Source organism: Phocoena sinus, chromosome 2, assembly GCF_008692025.1.
Source record: "Phocoena sinus isolate mPhoSin1 chromosome 2, mPhoSin1.pri, whole genome shotgun sequence".
In the NCBI taxonomy this organism is placed as follows: Eukaryota; Metazoa; Chordata; class Mammalia; order Artiodactyla; family Phocoenidae; genus Phocoena; species Phocoena sinus.
In genome coordinates, this window is record NC_045764.1 from 63,344,594 (window position 1) to 63,359,652 (window position 15,059).

The 15,059-nt window shown below is 39.0% G+C and overlaps 1 protein-coding gene across 2 annotated transcripts in view; it reads right to left on the reverse strand.

Annotated features, from left to right (window-relative positions):
- ARIH1 (ariadne RBR E3 ubiquitin protein ligase 1) overlaps positions 1-15,059 on the reverse strand; it is a 119,937-nt gene that overhangs the window by 38,900 nt on the left and 65,978 nt on the right. For both annotated transcript variants that reach the window (XM_032621875.1, XM_032621874.1), the window contains exons 3-5: positions 13,584-13,728; positions 3,152-3,244; positions 2,596-2,651 (exon numbers count right to left, since the gene is read on the reverse strand). In XM_032621875.1, the coding sequence (XP_032477766.1) occupies positions 2,596-2,651; positions 3,152-3,244; positions 13,584-13,728 (294 nt within the window). The remainder of the gene's footprint in view (positions 1-2,595; positions 2,652-3,151; positions 3,245-13,583; positions 13,729-15,059) is intronic.

The window sequence follows — 15,059 nt, forward strand, 5'->3', positions numbered from 1 at the left end:
AAAAACTGATAATCCATCACTGGGAAGGATTCAGTTCCTTTCATACTAAGAAAAAAAAAGCATATTTCAGTTATGGATCTTAAGATTTTTTTAAAAATAAATTTATTTATTTATTTTGGTTATGTTGGGTCTTCATTGCTGCATGCAGGCTTTCTCTAGTTGCAGCAAGCGGGGGCTACTCTTCATTGCGGTGTGCAGGCTTCTCATTACGGTGGCTTCTCTTGTTCTGGAGCACAGGCTCTAGGCGCGAGGGCTTCAGTAGCTGTGGCACGCAGGCTCCGTAGTTGTGGCTCACAGGCTCTAGAGTGCAGGCTCAGTAGCTGTGGCGCAAGAGCTTAGCTGCTCTGCGGCACATGGTATCTTCCAGGACAAGGGCTCGAACCCACGTCCCCTGCATTGGCAGGCAGATTCTTAACCAGTGCACCACCAGAGAAGTCCGGATCTTAAGATTAAACATGAAAAACTGCACTTTCTCTCATTTAATTAACCTTTTAAATTCTAAAAGGAATAAATTATTTATTTAAAAGAAAGAATATGAAAGATACAGCATACAACTATTTAAGGTAAAATGTGGATGTACACCAGCATGCACATCCAAAGAGCTCAAGAAACCCCAAAGAGGATAAGCACAAGGAGAACCACATCTAGATATATCACAGTAAAAACTGTTTTAAGCCAAAGACACAGCAAATCTTGAAAGTAGCAAACAGGGGACAAAAATATAATTAATAGCTGACTTATCAGAAACAATGGAGGCAAGAAGGCAGTACAATGACATATTCAAAGTGATGAAACTATTAAACAAAAAGCCAAAGAGCATATACATTTGTAGAAATCACCAAACTGCGTTACAAAAAGGTTCCAACAGTATACTCCCCATTGTACTATATGCTCACTCATATTAGATATTACCAAATTCTTTCTTATCAGTCCTAATAACCTTCTATGATGAAACTCATCATAAACTGTCAAACTCTTTTCATCCTCATCTCTAGTAATCTGCTACTCTGTGCTCTAGCTACTACAGAATACATAACAGAGAAGTTCATGGACTATTTAAAAAATATTGGCATCCCTTCTTCAATATCACCCTCCACTCCCTCAACCCAAAATTTTACTCTTTGATATTACTCCCTAAGTAAAGCTTCCCTAAATTCTTCAGGTAGAGTAATTTGCTTCTTTGTAAATGTACTTTATACATAAAACTTAAACTATGCATTTTATTTATTTATTATTATGAACCTCTTGGAGAAAGGAAATGTATCGTAATTTTTTTGTTGTTCTCCTGTGTATATGTGCTAATGAGTAGGTTCCCAGTAAATGTCTGTGGAATGAATGAAAAGATACAGTGACCCATGCTGATGAAATGTACTGATGAAAGAATACAAGGAATTAAAGTATCAGAGGACAAGATAAAGAAGGCTGCAAGAATGGCGGTACTTTAAGATGATACATGTTTATGTTTGTTAGCTTAAAACAGTAATGGAAATAAGATTTACTGAAAGATAGAAACAGTATTAACACAAGCTGACAACAACAGTAAATATATTTTAGTAAACCAAAGTAGGTTGGGATTAACAAAGTGGAATCAGTGGCTTTATAAACTGTACTGGTTAAACCAATTTATGGCTTCATTAGATTAAGAAATTTGCTCACTAAAGCACATGGCTGCTTCTACTTTTATTACCTTCAAATCCCAGTGCTTAAACACAGACATACCTTTATATAGGCAATTATCCAGGACTAATTATACAATTTGACTGTGGATCATTCAGGCCCTCATATGTTTATCTTCCTAGACTGAAATCAATTAGGTAGCCTGAGGTCATGAAAACAGCACTGACTCAGGAATTAAACAACCTGGGATTTTACCCCATGTATAGGAGCTAACTATGCTTGTTTCTTCAAGTTTCTTTCTCTGCTTCAAAAGGGAACATTTCACAAGGCCAGTAGATAGCCAACAGCCTCCAGCTGCAGGGTCTTTGGGATCTGTAGCAGTGTTCCAGCTGAGGCCATATTCCCCCTGGTTAGCTCCCAGTGACAGACTGAGCATGACAATGGTACCAGGGCCTGGCCATTTCTGCTTACTGAGGTATTCCTCTGTGGGAAACCTATGCACTGGAGTTCCCCACAGGGCTAACAGAGACTCTCACAGCTGCAACATAGTCTGAGTCTCTTCATATTGAATCCTCCTTCCTTCTTTCTCTCATTTAACAAGTATCAGAACTGTATCATGGTCTGTCTAGTGCTCCTCCTCCTCTTTATCCTACACAGATGCTATCCCACAATATATCGCCTTCCCTTTTAACTTTGTCTTGGCATCTGCTTCCCAGAGGACATCAACTGACACACTGACATATCCTATTCTCCAACCACAAGGTTTACTGAAATCTAGCTATCATGTACTGCCAACTTTACCAGAATACTGACTGGGCATTTAACCAGGTTACAAACAGGCTTGTGTACTACAAAGGACTATAGATTAGAAAGTCTCTTCAGACACTAAAAATTTTACCTGCTCTATGGTGTTGAGCGAAAATTAATTTGGTTTAACCAACTAATCAATATTCAACATGCAGAATCAAAAGTACTTACATAACTGTGTTGTCATCCACTAAGATATCACAACCATGAGCAGGACACGAAATAGTCTGAAAAAGATCAAAATTTAAACTATGTCTTCATTCAACAAATATTTACTGAATGTTTACCACTGCCAGGAACTTTGCTAGGTTCTGAGGATACCTTAACGTTTATAGGACCTTAATCACTCCCTTTCTATTAAAGAAAACGTGTGTGTGTATGTGTATCACCATAAAGCAAGTAAAACTGCTAACCCAAACAACTGGTTTTTCAATATAAAATTTGACTGGCAAAAGCAAGAGATATGACAAAAATTCTCAACAAGTTTAGCCTGATAAATACAAATGTTAATGCCTGCTGAGAAAATATTACCTGGACTGGATCTTTAACTGAAATGCCTCACTGTAAATAGAAAAAAAGTCTCAATTATCTTTTAGTTGTTTTAATCTAGAAAAAAAACTCCACATGCAATTCACAACCCAGAATGCTTCACCTGTTTATATTTGTGTAAGGGTCTAAACACTATAAGAAATTCAAGAAAAACTCAGAAACAAATTAGCATTTTTACCTGTCCCATGCCTTCTTCCATTATTTTGGTAGTTAAATATTCGCTCCAGCACTGCATACAAAACTTATGTCCACATTCAAGGCCAGTGAAATACTGCAACAAAAATAATACATGGACTTTGAAAATACATTATCAGGAGAATCGCTATATATAGTGACTCAATAAGGCTCTACTAGGTCACATTTCTCGCAGTGGCCAAAATGTCCAATTTGACATGACTAGATGGGTTCCTAAAATGAACTTCTAGGTGGTAAAATCTACACATGCAAATTCATTGAACATAAAACACCTAATTAATGAGAAATCCATCTGCAGTAGATATTTATAATTTTTAGGAAAGGCACAAAACAAGTTTGTACCAATAAGCATATGAAAAGATGCTCAATATCCTTAGTCATCAGGGAAATGTAAATCAAAGCCACATTGAGACATCACTTCACACCCACTAGGACAGCTATAATCAAAAAGACATAATAAAAGCGTTGACAAGCATGTAGAGAAATCAGAACTTTCATACACTGCTGGTGGGAATATAAAATGCTACAGGAACTTTGGAACACTGGCATTTTCTCAAAAAATTAAACAGAGGGCTTCCCTGGTGGTGCAGTCGTTGAGAGTCCGCCTGCCGATGAAGGGGACACGGGTTCGTGCCCCGGTCCGGGAAGATCCCACATGCCACGGAGCAGCTAGGCCCGTGAGCCATGGCCGTTGAGCCTGCGCGTCCGGAGCCTGTGCTCCGCAACAGGAGAGGCCACAACAGTGAGGCCCGTGTACCGCAAAAAAAAAATAAAAAATTAAATATATCATATGATCCAGCAACTCCACTCCTAGGTATATACCCAACAGAAATGAAAACATACATCCCACATAAAAACTCGTACACAAATGTTCACAGCAGCGTTATCAACAATAACCCAAAAGTGAAAACAACTCGAATGTCCATCAACTGACAAAATGTGAAATATCAATAATAACAGAATATAATTCAGCCATAAAAGGGAGCAAAGTATTGATACATACTATAGTGTGGACAAACCTTGAAAACATGCTAAGTGAAATAAGCCAATCACAAAAGAGCACATACTGTTTGATTCCACTTATATGAAATGTCCATAATATGTAAATTCATAGAGAAAGAAAGTAGATTTGTGGTTGCTCAGGGCTGGGAAGCTTAGGAAGGAATGAGAAGTGACTGTAAAAGGAACAGGTCTTTGGGGGGTTACTAAAATGTTCCAAAATTAATTGTGGTAATGGCTGAACAACTCTGTGACTGAAGACCACTTTAAATAGGCAAGTTGTATGGTATGTGAATTCATCTTAATAAAGCTGTTATTTTATTTTTTATTTTTATTTTTTGGCCACGCCACGCAGCTTGTGGGATTCTTAGTTCCCCAACCAGGGACTGAACCCAGCCTACGGCAGTGAAAACACCAAGTCCTAACCACTGGACCGCCAGGGAGCTCCCAAAGCTGTTATTTTTCAAATGTGACACAAATACAGCACTTAATGGAGCTGCATGGAACACGGCGAACCTAGAAAATAAAATGCTATGGAAACCAAAATATTTACTCAGAATAATAGTAACATTTGAATAATAGTAACATTTTGGTCTAATCTTATACTACTTATATGATTTGAAATACTATCTGTTTGACGGCTGGTTAAATGAAGGATACTACTATCTTCTATAATGGGATATTAAAACCAGGTACTTTAAATAATATAAGAAAGTCTAGAGGACTGTATTTTCAAAAGACAAATAATGGTTATCATACTTTTTTTTTAATTCTTTTTTTTTTAGATTTTCTTTCTTTTTTTTTTGGCTGCATTGGGTCTTCGCTGCTGTGTGCAGGCTTTCTCTAGTTGCAGTGAGCAGGGGCTACTCTTCACTGCAGTATGCAGGCTTCTCCTTGTGGTGCTCTCTTGTTGCAGAGCACAGGCTTCAGTAGTTAAAGAACACAGGCTCAGTAGTTGTGGCTCATGGGCTCTAGAGCGCAGGCTCAGTAGCTGTGGTACACGCTTAGTTGCTCCGCAGCATGTGGGATCTTCCCGGACCAGGGCTTAAACCCGTGTCCCCTGCATTGGCAGGTGTATTCTTAACAACTGTGCCACCAGGGAAGTCCAATGGTTATCATATTTTAGTTTAAGAATATTTTACAATATTTACTACCAATTTTTTTTTTTTTTTTTTTGCGGTACACGGGCTTCTTACTGTTGTGGCCTCTCCCGTTGCGGAGCACAGGCTCCAGACGTGCAGGCTCAGCGGCCATGGCTCACAGGCCCAGCCGCTCCGCGGCATGTGGGATCCTCCCGGACCGGGACGAGAACCCGAGTCCCCTGCATCGGCAGGCGGACTCTCAACCAATGCGCCACCAGGGAAGCCCTACCAAATTATTTTTAAATGAGTAAGTAATACAGGCTGATGTTAAAGACAATTATTTAACAATATGAGTTTATGTTGGAAAAATAAGTCTCCCTCATCCCCATCCTTCTGTACCTTGTCCTCTACCACTCTACCCAGAAGTAACCACTATTTCCAATATCTTACATATTATATTCTTCCAGAGATGTTCTAATGTACACAGGTACACACACGGTAAAAGTACCACAAACTTTCTTCTGCATCTTCGTTTTCTTTATTATTATTATTACCTTTGTGATTGTGAATGTGTATCAGAAAAAATTTGTACAAGTGAAATAGTAACAGTATAAATTTAGAATTTGATTATTACAAAGCTTTGTTCATAGGGGCTGTTGCAATTTATACTATAGAAGAGAACCTTAGTGGGAATATGACCCTGGTGACCCTTGCTGACCCACGTCAAAACCTTGGTGACCCATGTCAAAACAGTGTATTATCCAACTCCTTGATCTCTGCCAATCTAACAGGTGAAAATGAAGTAACTACCATTAGTTTTCATTTTAATTTCTTTTTATGAGTGAAGTTTAAACATATGAAAAAACATTTAAGGCTGTATATTTCTTTTTCTGTGAAATTTCTTCTCCTATTTTGCCCATTTTTCCTCTGAGCTTTTTTTCTAAATCATTTACTGGGGTGTTTTACTTATGTAGAAAATTGGCTGTTTATAAGTGTGGAAAATATTTTCTCCCAGTTTCAATGTTTACATTTTGCTGCTATGCAGAAGCTCTGTATTCATATGAGGCAAAAATGTATTAGCTTTAGAATCTATGGCTTCTAAATTAATTTAGATATAAGCAGTTAGGTAAGAATTGAAGTTTCCAGATGGCTACCAAGTTGTTCCATCAACCATTTATTAAATAATCCACCTTATCTGAAATGCCTCCTCTATTGTATACTAAATTCTCCTCATGTATACTTGACTCTCCTGTTCCACCGCACTGCCTATTCCTTTTTTTTCGGTTGCCCTGGGTCCTAGTTGCAGCTCGCACGCTCCTTAGCTGTGGCATGCAAACTCTTAGCTGGGACATGCATATGGAATCTAGTTCCCTGACCAGTGATCGAACCCAGGCCCCCTGCACTGGGAGTGCAAAGCCCTATCAACTGTGCCACCAGGGAAATCACTGCACTGCCTATTCCTGAATTTGGTAGGACTAGTTCCCTCCCTACCGCCATCAATCTATTCTTTTTCTTTATTTCATTATTATTCCTCTTTCCAAATACTTGGCATTCATTTATCTCCCCTTTTCTTCATACAAATCTTCCATATTTCTTGCCAAGTTTATTCCCAGCTCTTTTATTCATTCTGTGGCTCTTATAGTGGCATTTTAAATTCTATAACATTTTCTAGAAATATGCTTACAAAATTTCTGATGTTGCTTATGATATAGATGAAAATAGTCAGGATACAATATTACAGCATATCAACTATATAAAAAATACCTGGAAAGTAGCCAGGGAAGAAAATGTTTCAGAGCCCTGAGACTGGTTTTACAGAACAAATCACAGAAAATATCAAGGTTAAAATATGGTTCTAGGGCTTCCCTGGTGGCACAGTGGTTGAGAGTCTGCCTGCCGATGCAGGGTACACGGGTTTGTGCCCCGGTCCGGGAAGATCCCACATGCCGTGGAACGGCTGGGCCCGTGAGCCATGGCCGCTGAGCCTGCACGTCCGGAGCCTGTGCTCCGCAATGGGAGAGGCCACAGCAGTGAGAGGCCCGCGTACTGCAAAAAAATAAATAAATAAAAATAAAAATATATGGTTCTATTCAGGGACTTCCCTGGTGGTCCAGTGGAAAAGAATTCACCTTACAATGCAGGGGACGTGGGTTCAATCTCTCATCGGGGAACTAAGCACACGTGCCACAACTACTGAGCTTGCGAGCCTCAACTAGAGAGCCTGCATACCGCAAACTACAGAACCCACGCGCTCTGGAACCCGCGCGCCACAACTACATAGCCCGCACACCCTGGAGCCTGCACACCAAAACTAGAGAAGAGAAAACCTGCACACCAAAACTAGAGAGAAGCCTGCGCTCTGCAACGAAAGATCCCGGATGCCGCAACTAAGACCCAACACAGCTAAAAATAAATTTAAAATAAACAATAAATAAATCTTAAAAAAAATATATGGGGACTTCCCTGGTAGCACAGTGGTTAAGAATCCATCTGCCAATGCAAGGGACATGGGTTCGATCCCTGGTCCAGGAAGATCCCACATGCCACGGAGCAACTAAGCCCATGTGCCACAACTACTGAGCCCACATGCTGCAACTACTGAAGCCCGCATGCCTAGAGCCCACGCCGCACAAAAAGAGAAGCCACCGCAATGAGAAGCCCACACACCACAATGAAGCACAGCCCCCACTCACTGCAACTAGAGAAAGCCTGCACGCAACGAAGACCCAACGGAGCCAAAAGAAATAATAAATTAATTTTTTTTAAATATGGTGCTATTCAGATATTGACAATGATTCTAACTCATTCACAAAATGAGTGAAGATAAATATCTGGGAAATCAATATTCTCATCCATTAAAAAAAAGATCTGGGGGCTTCCCTGGTGGCGCAGTGGTTGAGAGTCTGCCTGCCGATGCAGGGGACACGGGTTTGTGCCCCGGTCCGGGAAGATCCCACATGCCACGGAGCGGCTAGGCCCGTGAGCCATGGCCGCTGAGCCTGTGCATCTGGAGCCTGTGCTCCGCAACGGGAGAGGCCACAACAGTGAGAGGCCCGCGTACCGCAAAAGAAAAAAAAAAAAAAAAAGATCCGGGAAATCAATAAAAAGAATCTATTCTCATTACTCCCCAGTAGTGAAGGAGATCTGGCACTAACCTGTTGCCAGATTACTAAAGGAGAGTGATTTTTGAAACTATAATGAGAAGGGGCATTCTGTAAAGGACAAATACAGTAGAGTCATGTATCAGAAATTCTAAAGTGTTTTACTAGTGACTTAAAAACACATACACAGGGCTTCCCTGGTGGCGCAGTGGTTAAGAATCCACCTGCCAAAGCAGGACATGGGTTCAAGCCCTGGTAGTGGAAGACCCCACATGCCGCGGAGCAACTAAGCCCGTACACCACAACCACTGAGCCTGCACTCTAGAGCCTGCGAGCCACAACTACTGAAGCCCATGCACCTAGAGCCCGTGCTCCGCAACAGGAGAAGCCACCAAAATGAGAAGCTGCGCACCGCAACGAAGAGTAGCCCCCACTCGCCACAACCAGAGAAAAGCCCATGTGCAGCAACAAAGACCCAACGCAGCCGAAAATAAATAAATAAAAAGAAAATGGCCTTAAAAAAAAGAAGAACACATACACATCCTCATGTGCTTTATTCGTTTTTCAAAGACTGAGAGATTAAAGGTCACAATGGTTAGTAAGTGATCACTATAAGTAACACCTTTACTTCTGGGACTTCTACACCAGGGCTCATTATAAGATAAGATAAAAAGACAAAAAGAAAGCTTTTTTCCCCCTCCCTTTCCAATAACTTTTCTTTGTTTTTTTTGATGTGGACCATTTTTTAAAGTCTTTACTGAATTTGTTACAATATTGCTTCTGTTTTAAGTTTTGGCTTTTTTTTGCTGGGAGGCATGTGGGATCTTAGCTCCCCGACCAGGGCTCGAACCCGCACCCCCTGCATTGGAAGGCAAAGTCTTAATCACTGGACCACCAAGAAGTCCCCCAATAACTTTTCTAATTAAATAGATAACAAGACTAAACAAGATAAATTAAAAAAATAAATCACACACGCATGCCCAAAGATAAAGCAAAAACTAACCTGTAGTATAAAGACATATTCATTGTGCTCAAGAGTTTTGTCATCAGGCTTCCCTGGTGGCACAGCGGTTAAGAATCCGCCTGCCAATGCAGGGGACATGGGTTCGAACCCTGGTCCGGGAAGATCCCACATGCCCCGGAGCAACTAAGCCCGTGCGCCACAACTACTGAGCCTGCACTCTAGAGCCTGCAAGCCACAACTTGAGCCCGTGAGCCACAACTTGAGCACTACTGAGCCCGTGAGCCACAACTGCTGAAGCTCACACACTTAGAGCCTGTACTCTGAAACAAGAAAAGCCACCACAATGAGAAGCCCGCACAGTAGCCCCTGCTCACCGCAACTAGAGAAAGCCTGTGTGCAGCAACGAAGACCCAACACACCCAAAAATAAAATAAATTAACTTTTTTAAAAAAAGTGTTTTATCATCATGGATATATCAGGGTATCATCCTGTCTTAGTTCCCTTTCCTTCCTCCTCCTCTGATATATTTGTTCCCTTACTACCTTATGTTTACCTACTTGGCTCCCTGGGTCTTTCCCTGATTCCGGGGATCAGATCATCTATTCGTTAAACTTACCCCTGTTTATATCATAAATATATCTGACCACAAATACACTAAAAATATATAAAATATTATCTACAACAGAAATTAATGGTGCTGAAGAAAAAGAACTGAAAAAATACATACTCTTAAAAGTTTCATTTATCTCCACTATTTACAGATAGCAACTAATGTCAAAGAAAAGAACATTAAGAATTATCTTTCTTCTATCAGAAGTTGCCCATATAATCTCTAAACTTAAAGTCATTTTGTTCATAAAAACTGAGCAAATAATCAGGGCACCAGTTCCCTCATCTGTAAAATGGAATGAGTTAAAAAGGAAGATAGAGGGCTTCCCTGGTGGCGCAGTTGTTGAAAGTCCGCCTGCCAATGCAGGGGATGCGGGTTCGTGCCCCGGTCCGGGAAGATCCCACGTGCCTCGGAGTGGCTGGGCCCGTGAGCCATGGCTGCTGAGCCTGCGCGTCCGGAGCCTGTGCTCCGAGGCAGGAGAGGCCACGGCAGTGAGAGGCCCAAAAAAAAAAAAGGAAGATAGAGCACAAAGATTCAGAAGTGCCCCAGGAATGAGGAAGCCAAGGGTAGACAATCATCACAATCTTCAACTTTGCTTTTATCTATTTAACATACCTTACTCTTAGAAAATACAAATTATTTATCTCATAAAAATAATATGGTAGCCCAAGCTGTATTTCCTAGTAGAGCTAAATCTTATGCTTTGATTCAAAAGAACATATTATAAAGTGAGTAAATGTTGCCAGGACCAGGAATCCCCTGAACTGGCCACAACACAAGGGGGCAGAGGGATGGGGGAGGAATCTCTGAACTTAAAGAGTGTTCCAAAATCTCAGGAAATTGTTTTTAAAGAAGAGACCACCCAAAATAGTTAACTCCAAAGTATTATAAACTAAGCTGTCAGAAGCATTTACTTAAAATCTGTTTTCATGTGGTACCGTAATAAAGCAAAGTTGCTTTCTAGGGGAAAGGTATCAAAGATACACAATAATAAAAGGCTAGTATCAGCGTTTGAAGAGAGTAGTGGAAACTGAAACATGGGAGTTATTTAAGCAATGTAAGTAAAGAAATCATCCATCCAATTAATAAAGCATGAATGAAGAATCTCAGGTGACATTTACTTGCAAAACTGAAGAGGTTAAAATTATCCTTCTTCATTAGCCTAAAAACTGTGAGAAAAGAAGTCCTAGTTTCACCATGATTACTTTTTCCTAACACGGTTTCCTTAACACTTTAACTTACTTTCCAACCCATGCTGCTGTTTGCTTTTCCTGTCATTTACATAGCCAAACTTCCTTTAAAAGAGTAATCTGTTTATATTTATTGCTTCCCCTTCCTTTACTACTTTCAAGTCAATAATTCTTCGGCCCATGCAGTTTGGTTTCCCATCTTACCACAATACTTAAAATATTGATAACTTTCCAGGATCATCAGTCAACTTCTTGTTGTTAATTCCAAACTCACCTTTCAATTCTTTTCTCTGAAGCTAGCACTGTTTACCATTCTTGGAACTGCATTCTCTTCCTTTGGCTTCTGTATTTCCTAGTTTACCTAACTACCACACCTTCAGAGGTTAGTTCAAATGTCAGTGTCTGTGGGAAGTTCTCCCTGATCCAAAACTGGGTTAGGTGTCTCTCCAACATGTTCCCACAGTATCATGCCCTATCAAAGCACTTACCATTTTTTCTGACTATGTCATTTTACTTATCTGCCCAGCTAGCCTGTAAATTATCTAAGGCAGGCATTATGCCTTTATTCTCCGTTGTTTCTAAAGCTTAGAATTGTGCCTGGTGTGTTGAATGATTGAATGAATAAATAGTGGTTTCTCCATTATCAGTTACAAGTGCAAGCACAATTTACACTGCGAATATCTACTCATGATTTTCAATTCTGATTTGTTCAGACTGCCAATACCAAGGGCACTGAGGAAGTTACAGGGGTTATTTGCAAGCAGCTAGCTTCAGTACTCGAATTACATTTAAGATTTAAACTAAGGAGGAGCTGCTATAATAGAGTGCCAAGGGAAATGCCAAGGAATAAGGAAACCTTGTATAAGCTGGGACAAATTATTTGGGTCTCAGTATTACCTCACAGAAACATTTATAAACTGTAAACACTACACAAATGTCAACTATTAAAGAAAGATGATAAAATGGTCAAAACATGAAATTAATGTATTTTTAATAGGAGTGCTGATTGTTCTTTTTAAATACTTAAGTTAGGATTGTGATTTAAGGAGAGGGAAATGAATAAATAGTAGTTTCAGGCTGATAGAGATTTGAAAGAATATCTTATTCAATTTATTTGAAAGATTAAAAACACTGAGACCCAGCAAGATTAGATGATTTACTACCCAAAGCCAAAAAGCTAGTGTCAGAGCTGTGATCAAAACTTGAGAATTTGGAAATTCAATTAAGCATTTTACCTACTAAATTATTTTAACTCTGATTTTCCATTTCTCTAAGAGCATATAATTAACTTTCTTTTAAAACTTCTTTTCTAAGCACTTGTATGTGTAAACAAATTAATTTCCTTCAAATGGGAACCTTTAGAGCTACACGTTAAACTCTAAGATTAACAATGAAAAACCTTCAATATGTAAAAATATATAACATAGGTGACAATGACCTGGTATACACTAATTACTAGAAAAAGCTGCTTAACTATTAGAGAATATGAACATGGTAGTTATAATTGTTGTATAATTAAATTATTCTTAGATATCCTGAAACATCTTAAGAGGTGAATTCCAAGTAACTAAACCCCTTTTTTTGGCCACAAATGTAATTTTCCTATGGTTACTAATAATGTGCCTTCATAGGAAGACTATGTTTATTTAAGCCTAAAATTTCTTCACTAGATACCCCAAAGTTAATCATCTAAATTCAATAGGTTTTTAAGAGTGATACTTGTACTAAAGAATCTCCGTTAGAATGGATCTGTGTGAAAATCCTGAAAACCCTGAAAGCTCCCTAGTGAAATAGCATTAAAGACATTTTATAAGTGTTTTGGATATTTATTCTAAAAACTTAGTTTTAAATCTATTTTAATTTGGATGGAAAATAATTCTGTTTGCTGCCTATTTATTACACAATTCTCTCACGGTGGTAATATAAAATGGAAAAGATTTAAGTGTGTAATGACAACTTGGACAAGTTGCTGCTTTAAAAAGCAACTGGGGGCCTCCCCTGGTGGTGCAGTGGTTAAGAATCCTGTCAATGCAGGGGACATGGATTCGAGTTCTGGTTGGGGAAGATCCCACATGCCGCGGAGCAACTAAGCCCGTGCGCCACAACTACTGAGCCCGAGTGCCTAGAGCCCGTGCTCCGCAACAAGAGAAGCCACCGCAATGAGAAGCCCGCGCACTGCAACGAAGAGTAGCCCCCGCTCACTGCAACTAGAGAAGGCCCACAAGCAGCAGCAACGAAGACCCAACGCAGACACACACACACACACACACACACACACAGAGCAAATGGGGGAGGACTGAGAGAGAACAAGCTCTTACTCTTTCTTTTCCTTTCTTTATCCTTAATATATTGATAGGTTACTGCTTTGCTACAATCCCAGACTCCCAGATCTTCCTTTATTTAAATAATGAAAAGTTGATTTACCCTTAATACAGAGTCAGTGCTAGCCTTAAACTACCAGATACTCACCGAGTTAGGGTAGTTCAAGTAGCAGATCTGACAAGGCATATCCTGTGCTGATGACCTTGTATTCATCTGGCGTGTTCGAGACTTTTTACTTGGATTAATTACATGACACTCAGCAAAGAGCTTCTCCAGGTTTCCATCAAAGTACCTGCATTATTTAAACAGAAAGGATGAGAGCCCAGCAATAGCACACTGTTAGAGCTCTCCAAAAACCTGATTTTCTATAGGGAAAGTCAATGAAGTAAATTAAACCAAAACCATAACCTTTCTGGCTCAGAAGAAATAAGCTGTATGGCTACAAACTGTAGCATACAGAAGCATATGTGTATGAAAGCAGATTGAATTTTTGTTGCTATTTTGACACTGTTTAGTTTGTTTCTATCATGAGAGGTTAAGCTATTAGTAATATTAACAACACGACAATTAAAACCTAAGGATGAAAGTTGTACTATCTCTTAAGTGGAACCTTATGAAGAGTAATGGTATTGCAGAAGGCTAGGCTATATTTTATACCAATGAATTCATTTTGTTAATAATTTTAGTTATACCAGTTTAAATATATTAGCAAGTAAACCACCTATAAAGCATACCTTATCCCACAAATCATTTAAAAAACGAAACTATTACATGTGTCTCATTCTACAAAAGACTTGCTTTCTAAATATTCTTTTAAAATAGTTTTTAATAGGAAAAGGGAAGAAGGAGGAAACAAAAAAATGTATCTTTAGAAGTTTTTATATCGAATAATCTATACATTAGCTTTTTCATAAAATATGTATCTAAATATATAGAAGTAGTTCACCATCTAATATGTCAACAGCATGGTATGGCAAGTACTAGCTACAGAGTTTCAACTGAACTGTAAATTTCTTGACAGAAGACAGTGGTAAATAGCACAATATCTACCATTAATCCAGTTAAGACATGGTCTTTGGCCTCCTGAAATATCTTAATATTCTAAATGGAAAAGCAATAGATAGAAAAACTTCCAATTTGTGAATCAATATAACCAGCAAAAATATTAACATGGAATCTGATCAATTTACTTTTTAGCTTGTTAAGTCTAGGTTTAAATAACTACAATGTTCTTTATATATAAACAGGAGGTTCTCAAGTTAAAAATAATCAATACCCAAGAGATTCTCAATAGTTTTAGTGCAAGTCTTGTTCAGGCTTTGTTCAAAGCATTTGCTACATCTCTGGAAAATCACTCATGAGAACAAACCACATCACTCTCCTAAGACTGATAAATATCTTTTTATAAATACTTTGACTACAGTTATGTGTCAATGAACTGGTCAAGTTATCAATCAAAATGTCAACATGTTATAAAAGGGGAACTCATATGAAGCTGTCCCTGATCAAAATATAAAGAGCAGATAAATCAAATGCTCTCCTACAAAGGTTATCTCTGAAAAAAACCTAAGATGTAAGTTTTATCTGAAAAACAGAAAACATATGAAGCTAACACTTAGTATG